Below are 16,986 nucleotides of genomic sequence, written 5' to 3' on the forward strand. Positions count from 1 at the left end.
ATATTTTTTGTTAAGTATAACGTTTCATAGTTCTAATGTTAAACATCTATAATATTAAACGCTATAATCACAAAAGTTATAAAATTGATGAGTATAATAACATTCAAAGGCATATCAATAATTATTCAGAAATATTTTAAGGCATATATTTTATCGGACTAATGGTCGTTAATCATATCGTTTCAATGTCATCCCTTTGTTTCCCATAAACTTACTGTTTCGAATTTCGATAGTCAGAAAATGATATCCTCTAATATTCTAATATTTAGTAGCTATAATATTAAACATTATGACTTTCAATAATTATGTCAAACTAACTGACTATGTCAATCTGACTAAAGTGAATTACGTCTAAGAAACCAAATCAATAACATCCGTCATATAAAGAAAAAAGAAATCTGTTTCCTCAGGTAGGTTTGTTAGTTACCTTGTGTCCCTCAGAGCGGAAATAGGAGCTCCGCAAAGCGGGGCTCCGTCGACTCGTTGGCGGGACAAAATGGCTTAATAAGCTACATGAAAAATAAGAAATGACGGGGAAATCAGTAAGCCAAACATAAAAAAATCTGTTTCCTCAGGTAGGTTTGTTAGTTACCTTGTGTCCCTCAGAGCGGAAATAGGAGCCCCGCGAAGCGGGGCTCCGTCGACTCGTTGGCGGGACGAATTGGCTTAATAAGCTACATGAAAAATAAGAAATGGCGGGGAAATCAGTAAGCCAAACAATAAAAAATCTGTTTCCTCAGGTAGGTTCGTTAGTTACCTTGTGTCCCTCAGAGCGGAAATAGGAGCCCCGCGAAGCGGGGCTCCGTCGACTCGTTGGCGGGACAAAATGGCTTAATAAACTACATGTCATGTAAAATAAGAAATGGAGGGGAAATCAGTAAGCAAAATAAAAAATAATCCCCAGGTAGGTAGGCAAGCATGCAATTTGTATTGTTTAATTTTATAACTATTGACAATATGAATAATAATAATCATGATGGAAAACGTTATGGTCTAAAAAAATCGGAACTTAAAATTTAGGGAATGCAATAGACCCCTACTTATCATTATAACCTGCGATAAAAGACCTTACAACGATGATTGTAAGCAAGTTTATTGCCTTCAACATTATGTAATGGTATACCTTCTGGACTTTGAATATTATGAGTAACAAATTTTATGACTAACAATAATAATGACCTGTAAAAATCGGAACTGCAATTTATATTGTTAAAATTTATGACTATTGACAATATGACTAATAAAAATTATGATAGAAAACGTTATGGACTGAAAAAATAGGAATAAAAAATTTATGGGAACCAATAGAGACCCCATATTAGGTTCTGCCATCTTGTGACATCGGAAGCATAAACGACACATTTACACCTCACGCCAAAAATCTGACGGCTCCTATGCTGCCCCCTATAGTTCATGCACGGGGCCTATCGTTCGCAGACGTACTGCTCAGTTAGGTATTGACTTGGTATTGACGTATTGGTTACGTGTTGTATCTGCTTGATAAGAATTAGTTGAATGTGCTGGTGTTTCCAGGAAGTGTCCCGACATCAAGCAGATTCTGCTGCTGGTGCGGCAGAAGAAAGGCAAGACGCCACGCCAGCGCATGGAGGACACGCTCAACGATCCCGTTAGTATTTACTACGCTATGTTTGCACGTCAAGTGCAAAGTCAAAACAAATTTACGTACTATAAACAAACGGACTGTAGGAGTATGACAATTTCCCATCGTAATGTGTACAATTAATTCTCTTAGTTGTTTGAGAAAGTACGCACAATGCGCGGCGGCATTGAGCCTCTCCTGGAAAAGATGACACTCATCGCTGGAGACGCAATCGAGCCAGATCTTGGACTTAGCCCGGCTGATCGTCAGAAGATCATTGAAGAAGCTGACATCATCATACATGGTGCTGCCACTGTCAGGTACTATCTCATGAAATAGGTACTCACTCCTCTGGTAGGTAAATGTCAGACCTCGTTCGTGATTTGAGGCATATACCTTCCAGATAAGATAAGGTGACACTTATAGCAAATGGCCCTGATGGCTGCCAGAGAACCATTGAGGAGACAGACATTATTATTATGTGTCGTTACTTGTTATCTATGAAAAGGAATCTTATTGTCGATGGCGCTTACGCTATTATTAACGATGCTCCGATATAAATGCAATGTCACGCGAGACTGTGCGGCGTAAGCGTCATCGACAATAAGGTCCCTTTTCATAGATAATGCCCCATATATGCTGCTGCTACTGTCAGAAAGCAATACCAGTCCGCAAAGTAACAGACCTTGTTCTAGTCCCAATAACTTTGACCATAAGTCTCTCTTGCAAAAGAGGAGTTTTGAAATACTTATCAAGACCACCACGACCACCACCAGTTGTCTGAAAATAAAGGTTTATCATTACTTCGTTACCATAATTTCTAATCAATATAGTTTGTAATGAGTAACCTAGTGCAGAGATATTTCGAGTCCTTTGAGTGAGAGTGTTGTCGCCTTCTTGAAGACCTATTACTTATGTATTATTAATATTTTTATCTTAGTCATCATAATGTTAGGTACCTACTATGTAGTTAATTAATATCCAAATTATCCTTATTAGATATAATTTGTACTAGCTTTGTTCACATTATGTGGTTGCGATAGTGCGTAACATTAGTATAAGCAGTACCTGTTAGTTTAGTATTATGTCACTACCTGTGAGTTCCTATAATTGGCTTCCTGTATCTACTATAATTTTTATGTTAGTGTCATAGCTGTTGGATCTCCAGATGAGTAACAAAATGAGTGATCATGTTCTAGATTCGACGTGGAACTGAGAAGAGCGGTGTTACTGAACGTACGCGGAACTAAACTCGTATTGGAACTAGGGAAGCAGTGCAAGCGTCTTCTGGTGAGCTCTTTATGCATTGATGATGGCCTAAACATGGACATTAGGTAAATATACGGTAATGGTACCTATATAGCGAAGCGCTGGCCTAGCGGTAAGAGCGTGCGACTTGCAATCTGGAGGTCGCGGGTTCAAACCCCGGCTCGTACCAATGAGTTTTTCGGAACTTATGTACGAAATATCATTTGATATTTACTAGTCGCTTTTCGATTTGCTGAACGCGCGTGGCTGACTCGTATTGTAGCTTGGGAAGCAGTGCAAGCGTCTTCTGGTGAGCTCTTTGTGCATTGATGATGGCGTAGCGTAACCGGACATCGCATGTAGGTAGTATTACGGTGATGGTATGGGGACAAAAATGACCCATTACGAGCTGAACGTGTTTCAGCTTATGTGCACTTCAGCTCGTTCGTGGTGCTCGTGTCGCGGCTGCTAGTAACAGTTGTGAGCGCGGACTTCTAGCAGAAGAGTGTGGTATTTGAAAAGCGGTGTTGCTCCACGTGCGTGGCACACAGACTCGTGTTGGAGCTTGGGAAGCAGTGCAAGCGTCTTCTGGTGAGTTATTTGTGCATTGATGATGGCGTTAACGGACATCGGAGGTGGAATATGATAATAGTATCAGGACAAAAATGAGGTTCAGTGAGTACCGACCCTGTACCGACCAAGTACGTACCTATTGAAAAAGCGACGCGGAAAGATCCTTTTATTAACCGACTTCTAAATCTCAAAAGGAGGAGGTTATCAATTCGGTTGTATGTTTTTTAATTTTTTTTTATGTTTGTTACTCCATATCTTCGTCATTACTGCACCGATTTTGAAAATTATTTTTTTGATTGTATGTATTGTATGCATACAGGTTGGTCCTGTTTTTGTTAAAACCTAGTTCTGATGATGGAATCCATGAGGAATCGAGGGAACTCCTCAAATCTTAAGGGCATACATATAGTGATATTTGTGTTTATATTTACAAATCAAGCATATACATTCATAAAAGTAACATTTGTTGAAGTGGAACTGCTGATGACGATCAGAACGGAACTCTTCAACGACGCATAGTTCACGTTTGGCGATTTGTCCTCTTCGTTACAGTACCGTCTTTACCATAAGGGCACACGGGGCCCGTGCCCAGGGCCCCCATTCTCAGGGGACCCCTAAGAACAGACAGTAACAGTATATTAAATTTGATTACCCATAATAAATAGAAGATCGTAGTACAAAAATGTTAGTTTAATTAGCTTTCTTTACTTTCCAAAAGGGCCCCAAATTCTTGTGTGCCCAGGGGCCCCAGCATAGATTAAGACGGCCCTGCTTCGTTACCTATGTTTGTTAAGCAAGTTAAGTTTTCAAGCCACATTTTTGTCAAGATCGAGTCGAGTCGAGTCGATTATCAGAATGATGGGATCCATGAGGAATCGAGGGAACTTAAAGAATTATCATCGTCATAAGATTATCAATATTTACGAGCCTGGGGGGCGATTTTTGAAATTCGATCGCTCGATTTCGTCACTCGAAAATCGGTGGAAAACGGCGAAATGCTAATTTTTGAAATACGAGCGATACAAATTTGGAATCGAGTGGTATTGACCACTCGTTTTCAATTCTATTAGTAGAATTTAAATGCCTAGTAGCGGAGATATTAGTGAACGAAATGCACGAAATCGAGCGGTCGAATTTCAAAAATCGGCCCCCTGGCTCTTGTCAGTAGAGTAGATGCCAGATTTCGCGGTCCTCGGCCAAGTTCAAGACAATAAGACACCACAACACAACATTTGCTTTTTGTTTTTTTTGTGTATATTTTGCTCTTGGTTTTCTTCTCTCTCTTCTATCTTGCATCCACGCCGCAGTTAACTTTTGTAGGGCAGCACTGTGCAAAACGGTAAGATTAAGTAACTTACCTATTTACTTACTGTTGTACCAGAGGGCTCGGAACCGGTATAGAAATACCTGTTAATATCGTTCCAAAACCGTGATATTATTTCGTTAATTGAAAAACCGGTTAATTGACGGAACGCGAACTAAAAAATTACGTTCTCGCTCCTAACCGGTAAGAACAGGGAACGGAATTTTATGGTTCGCAGGGAACGATAAAATACCGGTTACTCTTGGCTTTCGGAGACTCTCGATTAAATTCGTTGTCATTCGTGAAAGAGAAAGCAATACTTACTCGTTCTATCTCGCTTCGATATTTTCAATTTAACCGGTTAATTTCGTTCCACAAAAACGGAAGGCGAGCGAATTTGGCATAAATCAGTATCTCAAGAGAACTGTTCTTTAACCGGTAACCGCAAACGGAAACGTAATCATTTTCGTTCCCGGGTTAATGAACGAAACCGGTTTGAAAAATAAAACGGTTTCCGAGCCCTGTGTTGTACAGTGTTACAAAAGTTAATTGCGGTATGGATGCACCTTACGATTAAGAATTTATCAATAAACCACACTTTCCACAGCTGTTTATCCACATCTCGACCGCCTACTGCCATCCCCACGAAAAGCTTCTAGAGGAGAAGCCTTACTCTCCCCCCGCAAACCCCCACAAGATCATCCAGATCATGGAATGGATGGACGATGCTACCGCCGCTGCTGTCACGCCTTTGTAAGTAGCTACTGCTAGAAATATCTAGACTTTTCTATAGCCTTACCGTCCCCCTAAAACCCTCACAAGATAATCCAGATTATGGAGTGGATGGACGATGCTACCGTCGCTGCTGTGACGCCTTTGTAAGTAGCTACTGCTAGAAATATCTAGACTTTTCTAGCTTTACCCTCCCTCTAAAACCCTCACGAGATCATCCAGATTATGGAGTGGATGGACGATGCTACCGTCGCTGCTGTGACGCCTTTGTGAGTAGCTACTGCTAGAAATATCTAGACTTTTCTATAGCCTTACCCTCCCCCTAAAACCCTCACGAGATCACCCAGATTATGGAGTGGATGGACGATGCTACCGTCGCTGCTGTGACGCCTTTGTAAGTCAACTGCTGGAAATGTCTAGAAGAAAAGCCGTGCCCTCCCCTCGCAGACCCTCACAAGATCATCCAGATTAAAAAGTGGATGGACGATGAGTAGTTAATAGTTACTTTGTGAGTAGTTACTGCTTGTAATATCTAGAATTTTCTAGCTTCTAGCCTTACCCTCCCCATAAAACCCTAACAATAACCCTAATTATGGAATGGATGGACGGAGTGGATGGACGATGCTACCGTTGCTGCTGTTGAAACGTGGCCGCCCCAGCGAAGCTGTCGACGCATAATATAAACTTCAATCCCACCCACTTTACTCTTCGCAAAACTTCGGTGTTCCGCACGCGATCAGACCAGCTGATTTTGCGGAGGCATTTTAAGTGGAATCGGTCTAATGTTACAACGGTATACGGTCCACGTTTCAGAAGAGTATAAGATATTAGGAAGCACAACAGCCATATATATGGAGATCTGGTTCGAAAAGAATGACAGTATTCTGACAGAGACATTGCACAAACACAGACGTCTCCTGGGAGAGCACCGTGCCCGTGGCGATAAACGGTTTATTGGAATGCTGAACGTTATCTAGGTCCTTTCATTTTTGCAGCTTACTGAAGAAGCAACCGAACTCCTACGCATTCACGAAGGCACTTGGCGAAGCTCTAGTCGTTGAAGCCCTAGACATCATGCCGATTGGAATTCTGCGGCCCTCCATCGGTAAAACATTACTTTATTTCATACCTAAGAAAGATGACCACTAATAGACATACGTCTCCTCTAAAGATCCCCATAATGACCTTCTACTGAAGAATGTCCAATACTAGACATACCAACATCTCCCCCAAAAAATTCCACAATGATGGAATCTTTGATCGCTACTTGTAGTACAATAACCATGAAATAATGAAATACAATTAGTCGTTCAGGTTATGTCTCTGTGGGATAACCTATTCCTCGGACAGTGAGTTTAAGGGCCAATACAGACGGACTGCAACCCGACTGCAATTTGTATTGGAACTGCACGCCTACTGCACTCCAACTGCAACGTCGGCGTGTAGTTCCCATACAAGTTGCAGTCGGCTTGCAGTCCTTCTGTCCTACACCCACTAGGACGTCGCCACAGTCATGCACGGAACGAATAGCATTACATTATACATTGTTAAGCTATGTCAATTCACATGAATACTCGTACATACATTCTCAATATGTTTCAGTTATCCCTATTTACCAAGAGCCACTCCCGGGCTGGACAGACAACATAAATGGACCTACGGGACTGCTTATCGGTAAGCTTCTTAAGTTCCAAATAGAAAATAAAAGTTCATATCCTCCAAAGCGAGGATAAAATACAACTGTCTCATCAGAGCCAAAAAAACGATGGCTAGACGTCGTGAAAACAGATATGAGCGTGAACGGGCTCACACGAGACGATGCCCAGGATAGCGCAAAGTGGAGGAAAGCAAGTAGGAAAGCGGACCCTGGCAAAGGCCGGGATAACGCTAGAGGTAGAAGAAGATGAAGAAAGATAGTCTTTCCGAAAAGCCTTCTTTATGGACAAACGATAATCAACGGCTTATTCGTTTTGACTGACGTTTATGGATTATCAATCCGGAGGTCGCGGGTTCAAACCCTCGCTCGTACTAATCAGTTTTTCGGAACTTATGTACGAAATATCATTTGATATTTACTAGTCGCTTTTCGGTGAAGGAAAACATCGTGAGGAAACCGGACTAATCCCAATAAAGCCTAGTTTACCCTCTGGGTTAGAACGTCAGATGGCAGTCGCTTCGCCAATTCTCGGGGTTTGTTGTCAAGCGGACCCCAGGCTCCCATGAGCCGTGGCAAAATGCCGGGATAACGCGAGGAAAATTACTGACGTTTATGGATAACGCCTTTAGTTAGACTTTGTCAATACATCTTTTACATAACATCAACGAATTTTTGGCTACGCTGAGACGTATAGTCTGTCAAGCAGGATATGTCAGTAGCAATGTAAAGCAAACTAAAGTATGGTATCCATAGGAAACGAACCAACAGCAAAGTACAATACTTAAGTAGGTCCTATACTCTTACTTTTTGATGTACATACATCGAACAACGATGAAATGTAAACAAAACAATTTCACAGATAATATATAAATGACACGCGACGTACATTCAAACGTAGTGTTACTAACCCGAGATTTTTCAAATTTGCTGCCCTTTTCTACAGACAAGATTTGCTTGACCAAGTATATTTCCAGGGGCCGGCAAGGGCGTCATCAGGACTATGTACTGCAAGAGTAACAGCTACGCTGATTATCTGCCTGTCGACGTTTTCATCAACGGCATCATGATTTGGTGCTGGGTGTTCATCGAGCAGGGGTGAGCCACAAATAAACTTACCAGGTCTCGAACCCGGGACCTCCTGGTTTGTAGGCAGGGTCACTATCTACTAGGATAGGAGGTTGTCAATCATTATCATTAAAAAAATCGGCCAAGAGCATGTCGGGCCATTCTCAGTGTAGGGTTTCGTAGTTACCATTCTGTCAAAATAGGCCAAACGGGGGCTATTAGTAAGTATCATACGTACATTACAAGCATGAGGGAGTACCTTTGCAGCGCTTTGTATGTCTTTTGACATTGGAAATGTCTTTTCGTTCGCTCCAGTATACGGTTCGATTTCACGAAAAAGTGCGATCCCCTTATATCTCGGAAAGTTGTGAAGATATGATATTAAAAAATAGGCTCAAAAGACGCATAATCACGAGAGCTGTAAGGTGCAAAAATAATTATTCGAGAAAGTCAAAAACAAAAAAAGTTATGGTCGAAATAGTGAAAATAAAATTCAATTTTTTCCGAATTTTTGATTTTGGTGCTCGATAATTTGGAAACGAAGAATGATATCAAAAATTTGAGAAAAACGGCTCTGGACAATTTAGTCAGCTACAATTTGAGCCTAAAACAAAGACGATCGGGTTAAGGGTTTGCCCTGTAGCTTAACCTTAAAATAGTCAAAAAGTCAGAACGACATTTTTCACAGGACATTTATGACTTCATGTTTCGCAGAGATCGTTATCGGTGTTTGTTGTGAATTATCGGGATTATGACGGCAGAATAACACTTGCACTGCGTGGGCTTTCAAAATCGCTGCAGATTTTTCTTGGTCTAACTCTATCTATCCTGTTTGAGACGGGCGTAGGGAGAGGGAGAGGGAGAGGGAGAGGGAGAGGGAGAGGGAGAGGGAGAGGGAGAGGGAGAGGGAGAGGGAGAGGGAGAGGGAGAGGGAGAGGGAGAGGGAGAGGGAGAGGGAGAGGGAGAGGGAGAGGGAGAGGGAGAGGGAGAGGGAGAGGGAGAGGGAGAGGGAGAGGGAGAGGGAGAGGGAGAGGGAGAGGGAGAGGGAGAGGGAGAGGGAGAGGGAGAGGGAGAGGGAGAGGGAGAGGGAGAGGGAGAGGGAGAGGGAGAGGGAGAGGGAGAGGGAGAGGGAGAGGGAGAGGGAGAGGGAGAGGGAGAGGGAGAGGGAGAGGGAGAGGGAGAGGGAGAGGGAGAGGGAGAGGGAGAGGGAGAGGGAGAGGGAGAGGGAGAGGGAGAGGGAGAGGGAGAGGGAGAGGGAGAGGGAGAGGGAGTGGGAGAGGGAGAGGGAGAGGGAGAGGGAGAGGGAGAGGGAGAGGGAGAGGGAGAGGGAGAGGGAGAGGGATGCAACATAGACAAACGCTGTTATGGTCATCTCTCGTCGCGTCAAACTGCTGTCAAGAAAATTTCATATCTTGCAGCAAATGGGCCGCTGCCGATCACCACTTCTCGAGTTGACTACGGATTTGCCGTGTAATAATTTTCTTGTACTTTGAACATTAATATATCCTGCTTATTAATCGAAAAATGAAATATGTACCTATACTTATGCGCCACGGCGACAATTATTCAAACTTGGATACGCGTGTGGAAATTTTGCAATTTGTTTGTTCACATGCGTTATGTCCAGGATACTTGTGTTAGTCTAAGAATAAAATAATTATCATTCAACGTTGTAGTTTTATTTTGTAACTTTTTCCTTATCCAGACTTTCTCGTCGCTCAGCGACAATATTTTTTCGAATTCCGTAGATTCATTTCCAATGTGCTCGATAGTCGTGTGAGGCACGAAATCTGTGAATTTTTACTAAGAAGAGAAGATTTTTTGCAATAACTCAAAAACGACGACCGATCATGCTCAACTGTAGCAGTTTTCGTTGAAAGTACCTATTTACTGAACTTTAGTTTCACGATTTTTTTCATATTTTTTGGACCCATGGATCAAAAGTTAGAGGGGGAGGACACATATAAATGGACCCTTCAAATGTTTGGAGACCCTTCTTCGCTTTGAAAGATCTATCCAACGATACCCCACACTATTGGGTAAAAAAAAAAAAAAAACAACGGGTTGCACTCCGGAAGTGCCGGCAGAAGTGAAAACTCAATGAATGTCTGCATCACTATGTATAATTGAGGTTAACGCCATCTAGCGCTGTTTCGTCGCATTACTTGAAACCCCTAAGCACATCACTGTTAGTACTCGAGTTATATTAGTACCAGTTAGAGGGAAACTCACTAGATGGCATTTAAATCAATAAAGAAAAACTCAATGACATTGTAACAGTTTTTATCAGGTCACGTGTGACGGACAAGTGACGTCACGTCTTACGAATCTTACCTGTCGCGAGTTTAACATTTTTTCTCCATAACAAAAAGTGCACAGCGCCGCTAAAGATGTTTTCATAAAATAAAACATTTTGTATGTGAGGTCCCCTAAAAAAAATGTTTATAGTTTTTATTTTACCGTTCTATCGCAATGCACGATTTATGTATCCATGCCAAATTGCAACTTTCTAGTACTAACGATCTCGCCTCGAAAGACCTCGAGAGAAAGCCTCGGACAGACGGACAGACAGACGGACATGGCTAAAAGGGTTTCTAGGTGACTATGATACCCTAAAAAGTGGATTTACTACTACATAATTTAACCTCTTTTTTCAGTGTCCATCATATAAAAGTCATCCACTTAACATCATCAGCGGAGGTCAAAGTCACATGGGAGGAGATGATAGAAGCTGGCAGAGAAATCATCTTGAACAGAGTGCCGCTCAACGGAGTTGCCTGGTAAGCGATCATAGCAGCCTATGGACGCTTCCAAAGCCTACACTTGGGGACAAATACCCAGCGACACGTATTAGCGACATATCAGGCTAAGGGCCACTTGCACCATCCCACTTACCCGGGGTTAACCCGTTAAACCGTTAACCCCGTGTCAAATTGTACTGGTACCTACAGTAACTCCAGGTTTAACCGGTTAACCCCGGCTTAGTGGGATGGTGCTAATAGCGCTAAAACGACTAGTTCGCGAAACTTCGTCTCACATATCTACATCTACGACATCTATGACACACAATTATGATTATCCGAACTAAGGATGACTCACGCTAAACCGGGCCGGGGCAGGGCCGGAGCTTCCGGCGCTTAGTATTCTATGGAAAGCACCCTTGATCACCGACAGCCGTCATAGAAAAGGACATGTCGGACGCCTCGGCCCGGGCACGCCCCGCGTGAGTCATCCTGTAGTCTCGGTCTCAGTTCAGATAATCGAGGTCCTACTGTACCTATGCCTGCGTTCGAAATGTGGTGCTGGAGGCAAATGCTACGAATACCGTGGACGGCAAAACGCACAAATGTGTCTATTCTCTCAAGACTCGGCTGTCCACCATATGTCTGCAACGCATACTGTCATATTTCGGTCACATCATGCGAAGAGAGGATAGCAATCTGGAAAAATTGGTCATTGTCATACCGAAGCCAAGAGAACACGAGGCCGATCGCCAACACGTTGGTCTGACCAAATAAAGGAAGCCATCGCCTCTTCCAAGCTACATCAAGTAGTGAGGGCTACTTTGGATCGCAACCGATGGAGACAGATTGTTTATTTGAGGGGTTCCAGTGACCACGATCCTCAGTAATGAAGGACCGACCAGAGAGAGAGACTGTACCTATACTGTTGAAATGAAATTTATTTCAATCAGGTATCCCGGCGGATCGATGAAGCACTCCCGTCTGTACCACAACATTTGTGTGCTGCTGTTCCACTGGCTGCCCGCCATCTTGGTCGACTGCTTGCTTTGGTGTCTCCGCTACGAACCTGTGTAAGTACCTACATCATCATCTTCCTCGCGTTGTCCTGGCATTTTGCCACGGCTCATGGGACCCTGAGATCCGCTTGACAACTAATCCCCAGAATCAGCGTAGGCACTAGTTTTTACGAAGCGACTGCTATCTGACCTTCCAACCCAGAAGGTAATCTAGGCCTTATTGGGATTAGTCTGGTTTCCTCACGATGTTTTCGTTCACCGAATAGCGACTGGTAAAATATCAAATGATATGTCGTACATAAGTTCCGAAAAACTCATTGGTACGAGCCGGGGTGTGAACCCGCGACCTCCGGATTGAAAGTCGCACGCTCTTACCGCTAGGCCACCAGCGCTTTTAACCTGTGTAATTACCTACGTCATACCTACGTACATTTGAAATATATGTGGCTTTCATCTATATAAGGATTTTTCCATTATATCACCCGTCTTTTGTGTGGCAGGCTAAAAAATTATAGGAGAGGGCTCGTTGACACTGCCAATTATGTAAAACAAGGGAAAGGAAAATTTTAAAACGCCCTGTATCAAAAAGGCCCTCTAAGCCAAAACCCATACAATCTGGCCCGCAAGAAAACGAAGGCCGTTTTATTAGTGGAAAATCTTTTTGAATCAAGTCCAATTGCTCACTTACTTTTTATTATTCTTGTAACCCCTTGAATTCCCCCCTCCCTTTGGACTTCATGAAAAGTTTCTTTAATTCTACAAGAGTTTAAAATCCGTTTTGAACATGTTCTTTTAAAATTACAGTGGGGCTAAGAAGGTTATGACTTAATTAATTGATTTAATCCACAGCCTGTGCCGGGTTCAGCGTCGCGTGACTAAAGGCTTCGAGGTCTTCGAATTCTACACCAACAACCAGTGGGACTTCCATTCAGACATCGGTCAGCAGTACAGAAACGATCTGAACCCACGGGAAAGGCTAGAGTACAAAGTAGATGCCAGTGGTAAGTAGCCTGGCCAGTTGCACCAACCACATTTCACAGACTGATCAACGTCAGCCGGCGCCCCCCGGCGCTTTACTATGAAACTTTCCATTCATGAAAATTTAGCGAACTCTTTAACGATACGAACAGTTTCGTGCAACCGACCCTTAGAGCATTTATAGACCGACCGCTTAAATGAGTCCTCGCCTGCGCAGTACGGCGTAGGACGACGTGCGGGTGGCGGGGAAGGTGCGGGCGCCCTACGCCTGCCGCCCGCACCTTCCCCGCCACCCGCACGTCGTCCTACCCCGTCGTGCCGCCCGCACCTTCCCCGCCACCCGCACGTCGTCCTATCGCGTCGAGCCGCCCGCACCTTCCCCGCCACCCGCACGTCGTCCTACCCCGTCGTGCCGCCCGCACCTTCCCCGCCACCCGCACGCCGTCCTACCCCGTCGTGCCGCCCGCACCTTCCCCGCCACCCGCATGTCGTCCTACCCCGTCGTGCCGCCCGCACCTTCCCCGCCACCCGCACATCGTCCTACCGCGTCGAGCCGCCCGCACCTTCCCCGCCACCCGCACGTCGTCCTACCCCGTCGTGCCGCCCGCACCTTCCCCGCCACCCGCACGTCGTCCTACCCCGTCGTGCCGCCCGCACCTTCCCCGCCACCCGGACGTCGTCCTACCCCGTCGTGCCGCCCGCACCTTCCCCGCCACCCGCACGTCGTCCTACCCCGTCGCCCCCGTACTGCGCAGGCGAGAACTCATTTAGAGTCGGTCCATAAAAAGTCTGCAGCGGATTTGATAGCCCACGCAGTGCAAGTGTCTTTTATACGTCATAATTTCATAGAAGTTTGACGTTTAAAATAACACTTGCACTGGGTGGGCTATCAAATCCGCTGCGGACTATTCTTGGTCTGACTCTAAGCGGTCGGTCGTAACTGGAGACGCCTTGGCTGTCATGTTCTGTATAAAACAGTCTGCCGATTTTTGCAGGGGAAGGGCACGTCAAATTTATGGCTATTTCTACATGATTTGTACGTAACATACAAATAGTAGTGTCCGACCGAAACATGTTTTTTTGCCGAAACCGAAACCGAATGTTCGGCTTTGGCTCTAGTTTCGGCCGAAACCGAAACCGAAACCGAAACTTTTGTAGACTTGTTAAAATCGTTGAAAAAATGTCATAAAACCGCTTTTACACACATATTATGGGGCTGTCAACACCCAATGTCTTTGAAATTGATGTTACTTAAGCAGTTTTTTAAGAAAATTACTAGAGTTAGACCAAGATAATTCTGCAACGATTTTGATATCACATGCAGTGCAAGTGTTACTTTAAACGTCAAAACTTCTATGAAATTATGACGTATAAATAACATTTGCACTAGTAGCACTGCGTATGCTATCGAAATCATTGCAGAATTTTCTTGGTCTAACTCTATTCATTCACCAGTCAAGCTAACATGTAGATACAGGGTCAACCAAAAACGCGAGCGCAGCGAGCGCGAAATTTTTTGTTAACAATATCGCAAGGCCGGGTACCGATCTTCACCTGGGCCTAAAAGTCCGAAGTGCCCCAGTGAGGCGAACTTTCATGCGAAGTCAAAGCCGTGCTTCAGGCTTCAGGATAAGTAGTTAAGCACAGACTTCAACCATTATCCATTGTATTAAAAAGCGAGACCGGAGGCTAAGCTGAAGTAGAAGACATGTGGAACACAAACCAATGGTAAATTGAGGTAAAAAGTGAGGCTCTAAGGTCGAGCATTCGTGTGAAAAACTGTACTGGGGACACTTTTAAGGGTTTTTTCTTCGTTTTAATCAATAGTCAGCTGTTCAGCTTCGCAAAATATTAACTATTGAGAAAATCAACTTTGCGGCCCAAGTTGAGCGTAGCCTCGCTTAAAATTTGCCATTAGAGGTAGATAGAAAAATGACTGAATAAGTGAGTGAATATGAGCGAAAAAGACATCGTTCGACTCGGGCCGAGCTGATACTCGGCCAACGGCTACGTGCGACAGTGCTATCTCATTCACTCCGATACAATTAGACAGTGTGCGCGTTATAGGTATTGACAGCCTCTTAAGACAGCGTGGACCGTCCAGTGGCGCTCTCATTAGTGGAATTGTGTTTTATAATAAACCAATTAATTTCTGTACCTATACATGAATCAGTATATGTAGATACTAGGTATGTATTAATATTGTTGTCCTACTTATTCCCCAACTTTTGGTCTTTGTCCGAAGTACCATTTCGTAAGTTTCGGCCCGGCCGAAAGGTTCGGCCGTTTTTTGGCCGAAACCGAAACTTCAGCCGAAACATGATTTTTTGGCCGAAACTGGCCGAAACCGAAACCGAAACCGAACCTTCGGTCGGACACTAACAAATAGCCATGTCAGGTAAACGTCAGTCCATACAAAATATTGCACAATTGTGCAAGGTTTTTGGCAGAGGGGTAAGCTCTTAAAGGCGACTCCCGTTATTAAATGCTCTAAGTAAGTAGCGTACTGAAACACCCCAATAATCGACATGTTAAGACCCAATATTCGACACGTTGCTGTCAACTTTATTGCTATAACATTATGATTGAAAATGTCGATTATTGGAGCTGTGTCGGACACTGGAGCCTCTTACGTTATATGACTTTCAAGTTTCAGCAAACAAGAGCAAATGGATTCCTACGATTGAAAATCAAAGAAATTACGCTCGTGGACGGAATAGCCCCTATGACGGAATTAGCCACATTGACATTCTTTTCTATTCTTAATAAAATATATTAAATTATCTTCCTTGTTCGCACAGGTTTAGATATCAAGCGTTACTTCGAAGACTGCATCTTAGCAGCTCGTCGCTACATCCTCAAGGAGACAGATGACACCATCCCAGCCGCCAAGAGACATATGAAAGTGTATGTTGGCTCTAACATTTAGATAAGATAAAAGATTTTTATTCGTGACGATCACAGAACATGTACGAACATGTACAGACAACAGCAAGGAAAGAAGATATCAATAAGTGTGCATCACGAAATGGACCCAACTCAGCATAATGCTATAGATCCAGCGCTGGTCTTCCGTAGGGCCCATTCGGTGATGCCACGACAGACAACACATAAAGATACATATTAAACATATTATTATTTGCTTATTTTTAACTCCACTACTATTTCAGTTGGTTGAACTTGGATTGAGGTATAACTCGGTATAAGTAGGTACCTATTAATTCATTTATTTTAAGGCACATAAAGCGCTGATGGCCTAGCGGTAAGACCGTGCGACTTTCAATTCGGAGGTCGCGGCTCGTACCAATAAGTTTTTCGGAACTTATGTACGAAATATAATTTTCTATTTATCAGTTGGTTTTCAGTGAACTAAAACATCGTGAGGAAACCGGACTAATCCCAATAAGGCCTAGTTTACTGGGTTGGAAGGTCAGATGGCGCAGACATTCTGAGCGCGCTCATATTACATCCCTGCACACTAATAGGTTCTAGGTAGGAAAGGTTCTCGAGTGGCGACCACGTACCGGAAGGCGCAGCGTGGGTAGACCCCCCACAAGGTGGACTGACGACCTGGTTAAGGTCGCAGGAGTCCGCTGGATGCGGGTGGCGCAAGACCGGTCATTGTGGCACTCTTTGGGGGAGGCCTATGTCCAGCAGTGGACGTCCTCTGGCTGATATGATGATGATGATGATGACACTAATAGGTCGGGTAAAGCCCGACATTCTGACGAAGTTGTTTAACCAGCATATATTAATTTATCGTTGTCAAAGTTGTGCTGATCAGTTTTAGTTGAGTCGAGTATTTGATGTTTTCTATGTATTTAAGTATTTGTATATTATATATATCGTTGTCTGAGTACCTACAATACAAGCTTTCTTGAGCTTACCGTGGGACTTAGGCAATTTGTGTAAGAATGTCGCTATAATATTTAATATTTATATTTTCATGTTTTTCCAGGATGTGGTGGGTCGACATGCTGTTCCGCATTTGTTTTTGGGCGCTGCTGCTGTACTGGATCAGCGGGTTCTCTTCCACCCCAACCGCCGTCCCTGAAGCCATCTCCGCATAA

At 43.8% G+C, this 16,986-nt stretch overlaps 1 protein-coding gene across 1 annotated transcript; it reads left to right on the top strand.

Annotated features, from left to right (window-relative positions):
- Positions 1-1,535: 1,535 nt before the first annotated feature.
- On the top strand, positions 1,536-16,986 carry LOC134803664 (fatty acyl-CoA reductase 1-like). The gene is made up of 13 exons (XM_063776452.1): positions 1,536-1,627; positions 1,754-1,920; positions 2,800-2,890; positions 5,332-5,477; positions 6,452-6,561; positions 7,059-7,130; positions 8,088-8,208; positions 10,836-10,958; positions 11,873-11,992; positions 12,788-12,939; positions 13,134-13,352; positions 15,718-15,823; positions 16,875-16,986. The coding sequence occupies exons 1-13, from the start codon at positions 1,604-1,606 to the stop codon at positions 16,984-16,986; spliced, it is 1,563 nt and encodes a 520-aa protein (XP_063632522.1). The 5' UTR covers positions 1,536-1,603.

The sequence above is a fragment of the Cydia splendana genome, chromosome 27 (assembly GCF_910591565.1).
Source record: "Cydia splendana chromosome 27, ilCydSple1.2, whole genome shotgun sequence".
Lineage (NCBI taxonomy): Eukaryota > Metazoa > Arthropoda > Insecta > Lepidoptera > Tortricidae > Cydia > Cydia splendana.